At 54.9% G+C, this 15,458-nt stretch overlaps 1 protein-coding gene across 1 annotated transcript in view; it reads right to left on the bottom strand.

Annotated features, from left to right (window-relative positions):
• OPA1 (OPA1 mitochondrial dynamin like GTPase) overlaps positions 1–3,142 on the bottom strand; it is a 51,611-nt gene extending 48,469 nt beyond the window's left edge. The window contains exons 1-2 of the mRNA XM_032224856.1: positions 3,032–3,142; positions 444–762 (exon numbers count right to left, since the gene is read on the bottom strand). Coding sequence (XP_032080747.1) covers positions 444–762; positions 3,032–3,072 — 360 coding nt within the window. The 5' untranslated portion in view covers positions 3,073–3,142. The remainder of the gene's footprint in view (positions 1–443; positions 763–3,031) is intronic.
• Positions 3,143–15,458: the final 12,316 nt, after the last annotated feature.

Genomic DNA, 15,458 nt, shown 5'->3' with positions numbered 1-15,458 from the left:
CTTTGCTTGTCAGAAAGCCGCAAAATGGGACCACGTGACCCCAGGACACAGCAAAGGTCATAAATGTGAAGCAGCTGCCAAGCATCTGAATTTGGATCACGTGATCTTGGGGAGGCTGCAAAGGTGGCGACTGTCAAAAACGATCAGAAGTCACATTTTTCAGTGCCACTGTCACTAAACGGACTGTTGTAAGTGGAGGACTACCTGTACGGAATCGACATTGCTGTTCTTGAAGAGAAAGGTTTAATTCTTGGAATCCTTTTCTTTGCAAAAGAGAATCCACCGGGATACCTGCGTAACCCCGCTTGGCCTACAAGTGAATCTAAAAGGTCCTCCCGAAGCAGAGAGCCACTCGCTCTGCCTCCCTGTTCCGTTATGGGAAAGGCTACCCAGGCCACCTGCCTCTCAACCGCCAGCCGCCCCCGAGGACGGAGAGCGAGTACCTTTTGGGCTGTGTAGCCGCCCCCCACGGCGGAGCCCAGCACGAGGTAGCGCAGCCGCAGCAGCCGGGAGGCCACCCGAGCGACCCAAAAGTTCCTGGAGGGCTGGCGGCCGAACTGTGCAAGCAGCAGCCTGGAGTTGCGCAGGGGAAGGCGACCGAGGGTGGAGTACTGCGGTGCCCACGTCCGCGACCGAAGTCTGGGCAGCTTGGAAATGGGAGGGCAGGAATGATGAGCTTTCCGTGAAATAAGATGCAGCTTCTGCAGCGGCGGCTTCCCTCTCGCTCTGAGGCTCCCATTGGCCAAGTTCTGACAGGCAGCGCTAGAAGGCAGGAAACACAGAATTATTCAAGGATTCTTGAATCCAGGATCTGGATACTTGAGAGACCGCCTGCTGCCAATTACCTCCCACAGACCCATTAGATCTCACAGGGTTGGCCTCCTCCGGGTGCCATCTACCAGCCAATGCATCTGGCTATTACCCGGGGGAGGGCCTTCTCTGTGGCAGCTCCGGCCCTCTGGAACGAACTCCCTGCAGGGATTCGGACCCTCACCTCTCTCCAGGCCTTCCGGAAAGCCGTCAAAACCTGGCTTTGCCTGGGGTTGATGAGTTCCCTCCCATCTCAACATGTATGGTTGTGCGGCTGTTGCTTATTTTAATTATTTGTATTTCGTCTTTATGTTCCCCTTTTTCCCCTTTTGAATTGTTCGCCGCCCTGAGTCCTCCCAGAGAAGGGCGGCATATAAATAATAAAATTCCATTCCATTCTTACTTCCTCAGAATCTCGAGTACCAGCAGTTCAGTCACTGAAGGTGAACATTTCCTGTGGAGTTTCTGCAGTCCTCCCCCACCCCACCCATCATCAACAGCTATTTCCCCGGAGGCCATGGGAAATCTTCAGAGGATGATTCAGGCATCCAGGTTGAGGGGAACTCAAAGAAGTAGCTGCAGGCAGCCCGTAAGGGTCCCTGAGAGACTTTGGGGGCTTTTTTAAAAAAAGCACCAAATCTGTGCTGCAACCATCCTCTGCTTCCTTTTTGGGAGCAAAGTTGTGTTTGGAGGTCTCACAAAACCATCCCACATAGAGACTGTGCCTCCCTACTCTCCCCAGGATAACATTTCCTTGCATGCAAAAAGTACCGCTCCCAAATCAACGGCGAATTAGAAAAAAACACATTATTTCATAGTGATTCAATCTTAGCCTTCCACAACATGGATCCTTCCGTGTCTGTGGAGATTCTCAGTCGTCCAGGTCCCGATTGTCCCAAAGGAGCGTATCAAAAGAAGTCCAGTGGCCTTTTGAAAAGCCCAGTCGGGATGGAGAGCCCTGGAATTTCTCAGCAGCTTCTCAAGGGAGACGTAGCCTAACAAACCTCCAAGGAATCTGGCTTGCAATGGTCACACAAGAGTCAGGAACTCAGCATGCTACAGTTCCCAAATGGTCAGCTACAGAGAGGCAGTGAAATAACTTTCTCGTTCTCATGTTTATAAACATACTGTAGATTCACAACTTTGCTAATTATAATGCCTATGAAAGTGGGATTATGCACTCCACATTATTACAAAAAGCCAAGGGGCTCCAACATTAGGAGTGCTGGTCTCAACTCATGGTCTCCTGGGGCCTTATAACCACAACATGAGCAGGTCTCTCTCTCTCTCTCTGTTTCCCACTGGGTCAGTGTCCCCGGGAGGGAGATTCACCTTGTATCTACAGAGGTTCTCCATCCTCCAAGGCCCCCGGGGGGCCCCAAAGGCGCTTTTTCCAAAAGGCAGAACTGGGCTTTCGATTTCCCCCCATTGAAAACATTTTGCTTTTCATCCAAGAAGCTTCTTCAGTTCTGGATGGGAAGCGAAGACCCAGAAAAGCCCAGGTGCCTTTGGTACCAGCAGGGCCCGGATGACTGGGACAAGCATTAGATCCCCCTCCCTTCTTCCAAGGAGGGGGGGGGGGCTTCTCTTTCCCCCCCCCTGTGTCCAAGGGAGGGTCTCCATCCTCGGGGGGGGGGGGCAAAGGCGCTTCTTCCAAAGGGAATCTGGGCCGTCTTGGGGATTTTTGTTTCCCTGGAAAACGTTTCTCTTCCCATCCGAGGAGCTTCCCCCCTTCTTTCTTCCTTGGGGACGGCAGCTTTGGGACCTCGGTTCTCCAGGGCGTTTCCTTTCGGCTATTAAATGGATTCCTTAGTGCTTCATAAACGTTTTGTGGGCATTTAATTTGCTTAGCAGTGCAGATTCCACTCTTACCCTCCCTGCAACGGGCACCGCAGAGCCTCCTCCCCTCCCGCCATGCCCTGACCGTCCCCAGCAGGGAGGGCGGTGGAGGAGGCGCCGCCGGGCCTGGGCGAGAGGCCGCCTCCCAGCCCCCCACAAAAGGAGCCCCGGCCTCGCGTCTCCCGCGAGGCAACACCGGGGGGGGGGGGGGGGGGGGGGGGAGAAATCCGTGCCTGGAGGCGCCGCGGCTGAGCGGAGAGAGGCGGGACTGGGCGGCCGGGAGTAACGCGGATCCCGGTGCCCCCCGCCTGCCTCTCAGCCCCGCCGGGCACCAGGAACCGGGAGTCACGGGCCCGGCTCTCTGGAGGCGCCCCGCACTAACCAGGCCGCCGCCGCCGCCGCCGCCGAGCGGGCCCTCCACATCCTGCGCCGCCCGACCTGGCCGCTCCTTCGCCGCCGCCGCCGCCGCCCGCCTCCTCGCCCTTCAGCCGCTTCCGCTTCCGGCCCGTCGGCCGAGCGTCCGCCGAAGCACTGCGCCTGCGCGCCAGGTTCCGGGCGGGGACGCGATTGGGCGGACGAGCCGCGCCGTAGACTCATGAAAGTTTAAGAGGGGTGGCGCTAAGCCGCTCCAATTCGGTCCCGGGTCCCTTGGTCGCCCCTGGCTCATTCCCGGCGCCCCCCGGTTGCTGCCCCGAAGACCCTGCACAGAGAGGGGCTCCCCAAAGGATCTTCCTCGGTGCCCCTGCGACGCCCGAGCCCCCGCAGCCCTAGACCGCAGATGGGCCTTGCTCAAGCTCAGCAACTCTGGGATGGGTGGACTCCAGTTCCCAGAATCCCCTGCCAGCCCAGGTTGTCTCCAGTTGCCAGCCCCTCCCTCCCAGCCGCTCTGCCGCTTTTATCCATTCAGTGGCGCCCCAGAGCCCAATTCTGGCATTCAAGGCATGAGACTGGGAAAGCTGGCAAGGGGGCTGCTCCTTTCGCCCCCAAGACCCCCACCGTCTCCCTCCCTCTGGAAGGCAAAGGAGGGCACTTTCTCTGCCAGCCCCAGAGGGGAGCCCCTGAAACCCCTGGGGTTTGTGATGCCCCCCTTCCCCCAGCCTCCATCCTGCCTGAAAAGTGGATCCACCTGTTAATAGTTGGTCCGAACACTTGTGCCCCTTCAGTTTTGCTTTGTATTTGCCCTCTAAATTAATAGAGTAGCAGAGTTGGAAAGGACCTTGGAGGTTCTCTGAGCAGGAGACTCTCTACCATTTCAGACAAATGGTTGTCCCATATCCTTCAAATCCTCCATGGATGGAGCACCCACAACTTCTGGAGGGAAGCCGTTTTGCTTGTTTCTTGCTTCTCCCCATGGAAATCCAGTTGCTTCTCCTCCCACCCTCCCTCCCTCCAGGAATGGAAGACCTCTTGGAGGCAGGAGATGCCAGAGGGAGCTTTCTCCCAACTCTCCTCTTGAAAGAACCTGAAGACAGTTTGCTCCATGGTGGTTAGGACACCAATACTTCTTTTACTTCTGTTCTGTGGGTCATGTGGGGTTTTCCCCCCTCACCACCTCGGTTAAGAGCATCTTGACTTAGAGGTCTTCTAGTCCAGCCCCCTGCTCAAGCAGGAGACCCTCTACCATTTCAAACAAGTGGCAGTCCACTCTCCTCTTGAGAACCTCCAGTGATGAAGAACCCACAAGTTCCGGAGGCAATTTGTGGTACCCGCAAATAGTAAACAACCCCCTCCCCCAATCCCACTGGATTGGGATTCCACACCTGTGAAAGCATCTGCTGCCTTCCTCCTTTCCTGCTCTGCAGAGGGTGAAGCTGAACCCCAGAAAAGCCCAGCTGTTTTGCTTCCTCTGTGAAGTGCCCCTCCTTTCAGGAGAGCCTCCAGTGTTAGTTCAGGCGCACAAGGCCTCGTCCCTGGGTGGCTCCCTCTACCTAAGGAGGAGGCGGAGGGAAGGGTTGCTATGCTGAGTTTTAGGCGATTAAAATGGATGTTTAAACGGAGTGGCTCCATTGAGGAGACCTGAGAGAAAAGGCACATTGGGCAGTGCAGCCGTCCCTTGGCTGGTAGGCAGGGAGCCCCTGTTGGGGACTCCACCCGAAAGACCCCCAGTGATCGGCTGAGCACCTGCAGCGGAGCCAGCCGAGAGGGGCTCATCTGGGTCACCTGCTGCTTCTGCCTGGTTCTTGGCAAAGGAGCTTCTGGTTGCAGCAACGTCAGCGTTCCGGGGACCTTCCTGGGGTATCCCGGGAGCCCAGCTCAATTTGTGTTGGAATTTCTCTGAAAAGGGGCCCAGTGAGTTCCAAAGAGCCAGAAAATAGTCCAGCACTTTCAGTTCAGGAAGCAGAAACGTTTATTTCGCTGTGAATCACAGGCCCTGGATCCCCAGTTCTTTCTTTAAGGGCCAGCTTCTCCTCCCCACAGAGTTTCCTCCCTCCTTCCAGGATGCAAAGCAGGAGAGTGAAGGATTTGGGGGAGGCCCTCTCTGGGCAGGAAAAGGGGAGGGGGCGAGGAGGCACCTGCAGGCCTCCTCCGATCCAAGTGGCCTCTCTCCCACAACCAGTGGCCCACCTGGTGGCAGTCACACAACACCTGCCTTTGTCAGGAGACAACCCCCCCCCCCCCAATACATCTCCTAATCTCTGCAGGCAGCCCTCCCCTCTGCCGGGCCTGGAACCTGCCTGGGCACGTGGACCCGCTGCTCTCTGGAGTGGCCCCATCAGGAGGGAGCCCGGCCTCTTTGGGTGAGGAAAGGTGTTCTCACCTGGAGCTCCAGGGAGGAGCTGCCCCTCAGCAGCAGCAGCAGCAGGAGCCTGGCAGGAGGAAGGTGTGGCCCTGCAGGTCAGCCTGGTATATAAAGGGCCCCATCCCTGCTGGCTTAGGAAGGGCTGTTGGGCCGGCAGTCTTGGGGGAATCTCCAGAGACCCACCGGGACCACTTTCCATGGGGGAGAAGCATGGCGGGAGCCACCGGGCCCTGCTCAACGAGGGAGAGGAGGCTGAAGTGGTGAGTCTCCCCCCACATGCCCCTCTTTCCCTCCCCCCCCCCGTTGCCTGGGAGGCAGCCTCTAGCTCTGAAGGAGGGGTCTTCCTGCAGGGCTGCCCCCAAAGGGCCCTCTGAGCAGCCTCCAGAAGCTCCGGCAATGGGAGCAGAGGGGGGGTGGGGACTGGCAGAAGGGAGCGAAACCCTCTCCAAGAAAGGGGCATTCTTGCAAGGGCTCCCTGCACTGCCAAGCCCCCAGGGGACCTCGGCTGCCCCCTACCATCAGGCCACCCTTACTGGGAGGGGGCTGTGCTGGAAATGCCACAGAGAGACCCCAACCAGGCTGCTCTTCCCTGGCTTTCTTGCACAAAAGGCGATAGTAGCTGCTTCCCCTTCTTCCATGGGACCTTTATCATCCCCTGCACTCAAGAGGTCGCCCCGGGCTAAGAGGGACCTGAAGGCACAACGCTCCCCCCCCCCCAATAAGTAGTGTAGGGGTGTGTGTGTCTCGTTGTCCCCGGGGATCTTCTCCGCTTCGCTGGCTGAGCTGCCACCCAATCCGGGATGAACCCTCGGAGCCCGTCAGCGGCTGCGGCTACTTTGCCGCTTCTGCCCGCCGGCTCAGACTTGGGGGGGGGGGGGGGGGCGCCGTCGGCGTCCCTGCTAGGGCGGAGAGGCTGCCAGCTGGGCCAGGCTTCTGCGCTTGCCTTGAGGGAGTCCCCGCCGGTTCCCCTGCGCTCAGTCCGTGCTCAGAGGCGCCTTCTGCCTCCCCCCCCCCCGGCAGCTGCTCCCCATCCCGTCCGCATCTTCCCCTCTGCTCCCCTCCCCACTCTTAAAGTCTCCTGCCAACGTCTCCCCCCCCCCTTCCTCTTGTGTACCTGGAGCTCCGCGGGGCAGGTGGGGGAGGCAACCGGGGACCGGCAGGGCTTCTCCCGGTCCCAACGCCTGTGCGGAAGGGGGGGGGCTTCCTCCGGCCTCTTTCGCCGGACGGTCCCTCTGCGGGGACGGGTGCAGGGAAGAAGGGTCGGTCGGCGTCCTCTGGAAAGCCCGCGCTCGACCGAGCTTCCCCGGACCTGGCCGCGCTCCTTCCCCGGCCTCCCTCTCCTCTGTTCGGGCCGAGCAGGGAGCGCTCCGGCCGCAGCCCGGCGCCAGCCTCTCGCTCGCCTTCTCTCCGCTTGCAGGCAGACCGCCCGGGAGGCAGCCCGCCCCGCAGCCCTTCGGAAGCGGCGCATGGGCTCATTTAGGCCCCCGGCCGGAGTGAGGGTGGGGGGGGGCACCGCAGGCAGAAGGCGAGTCTCTCGGGCAGGTTTTCTGGCCGGGCGGAGGTGGCGAAGGCGCCCAGACTCTCCGTCCCGCCGAGGACAGGTGCATTTTCCAAGTTATACATTTCACTTTCCTTTTCAGCACTTAGCAACGCCAAGGACGTAAGAAGAACCCCCAAGATCACATTTAATTTTATATTAAAGCAATGCCATATATAATGAGTGTCAAATTAATGTAATTAATATAGCATAAGGTTTATTAAAGTTAATTGAAAGTGATTTAATTAATTTTATGTACCACCCATCTTGCTGTCAAGGGACTCTGGGCAGCTTAAAGCCTCAGTACAGATGGGTATCCGGCAGAGGTGCAGGGATGAAGCCTGGGGGGGGGGGGGCTCTCCACAGAGATGGTCAAAAGAGAGCTGTAACAGTGGGATTTGCAAGTGTCTGTCCCTCCAGCCCTCCTCTTTGACTGTTCCCTGGCCACTCCCCTGCTTGAGAGCCGTTGTCTGACTGCTGGAGTTTGGACTGGGTGCCCAGCCTCTCCTGCCCTCTCCTGGCCCTTCCCTCTTTTGACAGTTCCTGGGTCTCAGCCCTCCCCTCCCTTCCCTTCCCTTTCGTCCTCAGATGTCCGTCCAGCCACAGAGGCGGCCGAGCAGGAGAGAGTTGCAGGCAGGAGCAGCCTGGGATATTGAGACCACCTGTGGCCAAGACACCCAGGAGCCCATTGAAGGGTTGAGCAAGGGGTTCCGGGTGGCCATTGGGATGGGGATGGGGGCTCCTCAGCGCCTGCTCCTCAGGCCCTTCCAGGGCCTGACTGCAGGACATCCTCCCTCCTGAGGCTCTGCTGCTCTGAAATGCTTCTTTCCTTGAGACTAAGGCAGGGTGTGGCCATCCCAAGACCCTCTGGAGCATCTCTTGCAGGCCCAGGACCTACAAGATCCCACTCAAGGATCCTTCGATCCAGCTGCTCCCCGTGGACGTCTTCCTTTAGCCTCATCCTCCACCAGAGGCCCAGCCTTGGAGCTCTTCCCCAGTTTTAGGGAAGGGCATCCCCGGACTTGGGAGAAGAGTTTCTCCAAGGGAAACCTGGAACAGCTCCCTCCTCCTCTTGGGCCAGCACCCAGGGGTTCAGAGGAGCGGTGGGGGGGGGGAGAGGTGGCCACAGGAAGGAGCCAGGGCTTGAGGCAAGGGAGGCCACAGTGCAGGAGCTGATGGTGGTGGCAGGAGGTGGCGGATCCTGCCTGGCACAGGCCCAGACAGGGATGCCCCACTTTCTGCCACCTGTGATGTTCCCGTGGGTCGTCCATGAGGCCAATGTTTAGAAAAGACAGGACACGAACTTTCTCGAGATGGAGCGACCCAGATTGGGGGTCTGGTAGCCCCTTTTATTGAGATAGGACAAAGGCAGGAGGAGCAATAGCATGTGGTTAAAAACAGCCTGTAAAAGTACAATTTCTAATCTACTGCTTCAGGGAAGTTCTGTCTATATATGGTCAAATCCTGGGCGTCATTGGTAGGACACATCTCAGAATGTTATGTTATGAACTATCAGGATGTTATGGCGTTTTAGGAGTTTGTTTTCTCCTGTGTGGTTCAGCGTGGCTCTGCAGGCTCTAGTATGAACTGGGCCATGGGTGACCCACACCTGCACAAGGAATTATATTACAACATCTCCTACTTTTTTATTTTCTTTTTGTCAACAAGACTTTTCCTCTTCATCTGACAGGGCTAATCACAGCATTCTACACATAAACCAATATAAAATCACATCATGGCAAAGGGGGAACAGAAGGTTATAAGCTGCATGGCATTGGGAGGGGAAAGGGCATGTGTGGGAGTAGCTGGCTCACATAGTTCATGTTACATGAGGCTGCATAATGAGTCCTGACTGTTTAGGCCGGAAAAATGTTTCTGGTACGATGTGTCTCCATCCCTGTGTATGTGTGTTTCAGACAGCAGAAACTGCCCTGCACACACACACCCGGAATGTTTTGGTTTTTTAAAAGGCAGCGTCTCCTTCTTCGTCGCTGGGCATGCAGAAGGGATCTTTCCCCATGCAAGGGGTTGACTGTTCATGTAACTCCATGTGGTTGACAATGTGAATGTTCTTGTGTGGAGCCAAGCTAGAGAGTGTATTCTTACACATAGTTAATAAAGAGGATACACATTGAATACAGCAACACAACAGTATCAGCAAAGCAACAAGGGTTATAACGGTCTTGGAAACATTTCCCAACCAGATAAAATTAGGTAACCAAGAGGTCATCCAATCCCACCAGGAGTCCAAGGCTTTGTATGTTTGTCCAACTGTTTGAACGATATCATGTAATTTGTCCACACTGGTTTCAATTTCTCCAGACTGGTTCAAATAATGACAACAGGTAGCATTCAACCAAACACATAGTAGGGGGATCTGCGGCGAAAGACGGGGCAGCCGGTCGGGGGAGTGTAGGGTGGAGGGTGCTCTGCTCTGTTCTCCAGGTCAGAGACAGAGACAGCCTCAAGCTGTGGTTCCTGTTGGTTGGTCATGGTCAGGCTGCTTCTGTGTTTGTGTAGGTGGTTGTATAGGTGGTTTTGGCAAATATGGTCTTACGTGCCGTCCTGGAATCCAAAGAACTTTGTCTTTGAGTTGGATTGCAGCGTAGCCCCTTCCCCAGGTAATTAGGTCAGCAGGTCCTCGCCACGTCAAGTCAGGCAAGCAGCGATAGTAGACAGGTGGACGGGAGGTGTCTGCAGTAGGTGGAGCTGCAAAATGACGAGTCGCTGCTGAGGAAGGCGGCTGACTGGTGAGATTTTAAAAATTCAGGGCATAAAGGCAAAGGTTAAGCGTGTGTTGCACTGCTGGGAGGCCAGGGGGCATTTTCCCCTATTGCCAATATATCTGCCCAGGGCATGTTTTAATGTCTGGTTGGTGCGCTCAGCCAACGCCTGACCCTGGCTGTTATAAGGAATGCCGAATTTATGCACAATGCCCCATTGGTTACAAAAGGCAGCAAAGGCTGCACCTGTGTAAGCGGGGCCATTGTCTGTTTTTAATTCTTTTGGGCGTCCCAGCGATGCAAAGGTCCGAATACAATGATTAATAACATGTTTGGTGGCTTCACCCCTTTGGGGGGATGCCATAATGTAGCCTGAATACGTATCAATGGAAACATGTAAATATTTCCAAGGGGCAAATGGAGGATATTGGGTAACATGCATTTGCCAAATTTGGCAACACTCTGTCCCCCTGGGGTTTACCCCCATAGGGAGAGGGTTTGCCTGCTGGCTACAGGTGGGGCATAGTTGAATGATTGCTGATGCCTCCGCCGACGTAAGGCCAAATTGTTTTATGAGCGCTTTTTTATCCTGGTGAAAGTAAGAGTGGCTATCCCAAGGTGTGATAGCAGAACAAACATTGACATGGGGGGGCGGGGCTGATGCCGCAGCGTCAGCAACATCATTGCCCTCCTGGAGAGGCCCAGGGAAAGGCTGATGACTTCAGATATGGGAGACATGGAAAAAATGACAGCGAGAGGAGACAAGACCTTGTAAAGTGAGAAACAGAGACAAAGGTTGTGAATCAGTAGAAGGAGAGATATAAGACTCACACAGAGAGGTTATAATCTGAGTCACATAAAGACTAGCAAGAATTAAGTTAAACGGTCGTTTGTCAAATAACTGAAAGGCCAAGATGGAAGCGGCCAATTCATCTCTTTGAGAGGATTTTTGTGGCTCTGTGAGCTGGGTGTGCCATGTACCATCCTCCTGCCAGGCACATGCTCCCCGATGTCTGCTCCCATCGGCAAAGACAGTTATAGCGTCTTTGATAGGAAAAAGCTGTTGAAGGAGGCTTCCACTGGAGCGGAGGGGCTTTTGTAATTAGGGCTGCAAAAAGGGTGGGTGTCTGAGAAATAGTGGACAAGTGTCATGAGATCACATTCTTGGGAAATCAAATTTGGATTGGGGAGGCCGCACTGCAGTGCTCCCATGGGTTGGAGAATTTTATTAACAGCCCGCAAATCATGCAAAAAACGCCATTTACCAGATTTCTTTTTTATAACAAACACAGGGGTGTTATAAGGGCTGTGGGATATCTCTTTCCTCTTCCTCCCTTCTCTCTCTTCACGTTCTCTTTCCCTCTTTTCCCTCTTCTGTCACTTTCTCCTCCCTTCTCTCACTCTTTTTCTCTCTCCTCTTTGTCTCTTTCTGTCTCTTTCACTCTTTTTCTTTCTTCCTCTCTCCCACTCTTTCATCACTTTCTCTGTACTCTCTACTGCCCAACCTGTCCCCATAATTTACCTACTAAATAGGCGCAGTTCCCTTACTGGATCCTTCGCTCACTCAAACACACACACACACACACACAAACTTACACATGCACAAAACCATTTTTCTCCACTCCAATTCGGATCCTATAAATCAATTGCTCTGTGAAACATCTGTGAAAAGAATTCCAAGGGCTTCCCAGGGGGCCGTGGCCTGAAGAGGCCCCGTATCAAACCCATCCCCTCCCTTTAGCTGAGGGGCGGTAACATTGTTAGGCAGACCCTTGGCAATTGCCTTGTTAATCTCTCTAAGGTATTTGGAGGTCCAAATGGCAAACTGAGAGGGGGTAAGAAGCATGCCGAGGAGAAGTTTCCAATCCTCCAGCACGTAGGGGTCCCCTGACAAAAGGTTTCGGAACAGTCCTTTGCAGTATGGGGATTGCACCCCATAGGTGGAAACGGCTTGCTTAAGATCCTTAAGAGCCCTATAGGGGATTGAGATATAATTAGGCACAACCACCCCAGCCGCGTTGGTTTGAAAGGTTACGGGGAAACAATCCTGTGCCAATTCCATGTCCCCTTGATTGTACGCATCGCGCAGAGCGTCTTGGAGAGCGCTATGCCACACTTGCGGGGCGGGGGAAGGGGCGGAAGGGAGAGGGGAAACCTTCTCTTCCGGAGGGGCCAGGGGAGTTGGAGGGATCTCGGAGAGGGCCATCGCCTGGCTAGCAGGAGGGGCGATCTCCTCGTAGCGTGGGGGAGATGTTGCCGGGGGCTTAAAAGCAGCCCCCTGCATATCTTCCTCATTAATTTGAAGGCATCTTACAAGAAGTCTCCAAGTAGTGAGAACTTCTGGCGGGGCTCGAGGTTCCTCATGGAAATAAATACCCAATTTGATCCATAAGGAGACTTTAAGAGAGCCCCTCTCTGGGTAAATGGGACAATTCTTAGATGTAAGCCAATAGAGAGAGGAAATGTTTTTTCGGGGGAAAGGGAAGCGGGCGACCTGCCGCTTGAGAGATTGCAACAGACAATTTGACTATATCCCGAAGCTCCTGCAGGTGCGCAGTCTGAGCCTTCGAGAAGCCCGAGCCCATACTCACGATTTGGGAGGGTTCTCCGTTCGCTGACGGCCGGCCCTGGTTGCGAGACTTTGTCCAGTCGGGGGTGAGTGAAAGGCTGGCGACACAGGTTATCACGTCGGGGTCACCAAATGTGAAGTTCCCGTGGGTCGTCCATGAGGCCAATGTTGAGAAAAGACAGGACACGAACTTTCTCGAGATGGAGCGACCCAGATTGGGGGTCTGGTAGCCCCTTTTATTGAGATAGGACAAAGGCAGGAGGAGCAATAGCATGTGAGTAAAGACAGCCTGTAAAAGTACAATTTCTAATCTACTGCTTCAGGGAAGTTCTTTCTATATATGGTCAAATCCTGGACGTCAATGGTAGGGCACATCTCAGAATGTTATGTTATTCACTATCAGGATGTTATGGCGTTCTAGGAGTTTGTTTTCTCCTGTGTGATTCAGTGTGACTCTGCAGGCCCTAATATGAACTAGGCCATGGAGGACACACACCTGCACAAGGAACAACAGCCACCCTCGGCCCAGTCACTTGGCAGCCGGAGACGGGGACCAGCCCTGCGTGTCGGAGGCCGTGCGGGTGTCTGGATCCGGTGTTCTCCAGAGACGCCCGCCAAGAAGAGCAGAAGGAAAAGCAGGCAATTAAAAGAAATACAGGACCAGCAATTAGAGCAGCGATTAAAGCAATTAAACCAGCCCAGAGTTCAAAACCCAGGGAGCGACCCAGAATTAAGCCCCACCCGGAAGAACCGGTCACTGCCTGCCTTGCGTCAGCCGGGAGGGACCTTCGGCATTTCCCGGGATGGGACCGGCTGACGGCAGCTGCCGGGTTCCTCCTCGCACAGACCTCTGGCTCCCCTTCCCATTGTCCAGAGCCAGTGGGTCCAAAGGCTGCCTGGGGGAGAGAGGAGGGCAGGGGATCTGCAGCTTTCCCAGAAAGACCACCTGGACGAAGCTGGGATGGCGAGAGCACAGGAAGTCCTCCACTTGCAGCAGTTCACTTAGCGACCGAAGTTACAACGGCACTGGAAAAAGTGACTTATGACCATTTTTCACATTATGGCCATTGCAGCAGCCCCCTGGGCATGGAGACGCTTGACAACTGGTCCATATTTATGACAGCTGCCGTGTCCTGGGGTCTTGTGATCCCCTTTTGCAACTTTCCGACAAGCAAGGTCAATGGGATTCGCTTAACGACCATGCTATAAGCTCAGTGACCACGGCAAAACATTCGTGAAAAACTGATCCGGTGATGTCTCGCTTAACTGCCACATCACTTAGTGACCAAAATCCCAGTCCCAATTCTGGTCTTAAGTTGAGGACTAACTCCAGAGGTAGTCCTCAACTTACAGCAGTTCATTAAGTGACCATTTGAAGTTACAACAGCATCCAAAAAATGATTTATGACTGTTTTTCACACTTACGACCATTACGGCTTCCTCACGGTCACATGATCAAAATTCAGATGCTTAGCAACTGACTCACATTTATGACAGTCACAGTTTCCTGGGGTCACGTGATCTCCTTTTGCAACCTTCTGACAAGCAAAATCAATGGGGAAGCTGGATTCACTTAACAGCCGGGTTACTAATTTAACAGCTGCAGTGATTCACTTAACAACCGTGGCAAGAAAGATCAGAAAATGGGGCAAAACTCACAAGAACTGTCTCGCTTAACAACATAGGTTTGGAGCTGAATTGTGGTCGTAAGTTGAGGACTACATGTAAAGGCAGGGGGCCTCTCGCCTGCTGCTTTGCCCAAAGTCTCCTGAAACGTATGGAATGGGCTGGTTCGACGGAGTCTGAGCTCCTGGGAATCGAAGGCAAAAAGGTCCTGAAGGGAACCGCAGGGATTCTGGTGATTTCCAGAGCTCTTGGTTAGCTTCCCTTAATCCCTCATCTGCCCCTCAGGCACCCGGCAGCCCAAAGCTCTTCCGGCCCAGCCTCAGCAGAAGCAAGAAAGGGACCCCGTGTCACCAAAAGCCCCTCTTCATTCACCTCTTGTGGATTAATGGCCTTCACCCACTGAAAAGTCCAGGCAAGAGTCCTTCAGGGAGTTAACTGCAGTACAGACCTCATCCGTTGCTTGTGATAATTGCAGGGCCCTGAGCTCCCAGCCGCAAAGATGTACATGAAGTTCTGGCAAGTAGTCTTTGTGGCACGAAACGCCATGAGCAAAATCTTCCGAAATACGAACTGTTGTCTCCTACGACAACCACTCCCCTTTCCGTCCATTTATTCCCCAGCCAGGGAGGGACCATTCAGCGTCCCAGTGTGCTTTGCTTCCCGAGTCGACTCCTTGTCCCCCATTGTTCACCTCTCCTAACCTCTCTGTGCATTCGTGTATCTGGAACAGCCCCCGGCTGTTCTTCCTCCTCACTCGCATCGGCCTCCAAAGGCAGCTGCCTCTCCGATGGCTGGGAAATGCCAGACGGCCCTGGCTCTGTCTCTGTGCCTGACGCAGAGCATCCATCGGGGCCTTCCCCAGGCTCCAGCACTCCCCAAACGCCGCAGCGTCCGAGTCTGCCGCCAGCTCCACTCGCAGCTGGCGGGCCACAACAAAAGCCGGGCTTGGTTCATTTTGGAGGCCTCCTACTTGTGGCTTGGAGGCTGGCCAAAGAATTTGTCCAGATGCAGGTCAGGGGAAAGAGGCTGAGAGGTCTCTGAAGGAGGGAACCCATCCACACAAGCAGCCTGAGCCCAAACTCCCTTTGTCCACCCCAAGATCTATTTGCTCCCCACCTCTGCCGGACGCTGCCTGGAGGGATTTCCAGAGAAGGAATCCCCTCCATCTCTTCTCAGAATGGGAATCAGCAGAAGGGTTGCAGCTCAGAAGTCAGCAAATGGGCTTCTACTGAAGGCCCCCCCCCCGTCTCCTCCCTCCAGCAGAGGCTGCAGTCTTCTTCCGAGAGGAAGCATCGCAAATACTCCCTGAATTGACAGGGACACCCCCCCTCCTCCTCCCCCCCTCCACCTCCCTTCCAGCACTGATGATGTTACCTAGTTCGGTCACAAAACATCTGGAAGAAAACCACCAAGCTCAACATCAAGGACCCCACAGTCCTCCCCCTCCCCCTCCTCCTCCCCCCCCCTCCTCCTCCTCCTCCTCCTCTTCCTCCTGATGTGATAATGCTTGACAAATACCCCCCTGGAGCTCCAGAGCCAGCCCTTCTCCCCCCAGGGAGCAGCAGGAACCTCTGAGACTTGGGCAGCAGCCCCATTTCCACCTGAGTTGAGGAC

Source organism: Thamnophis elegans, chromosome 10 (assembly GCF_009769535.1).
Source record: "Thamnophis elegans isolate rThaEle1 chromosome 10, rThaEle1.pri, whole genome shotgun sequence".
NCBI lineage: Eukaryota > Metazoa > Chordata > Lepidosauria > Squamata > Colubridae > Thamnophis > Thamnophis elegans.
Note: the sequence above shows the minus strand (reverse complement) of the source record. Positions and strands in the feature narration are given on the sequence as shown.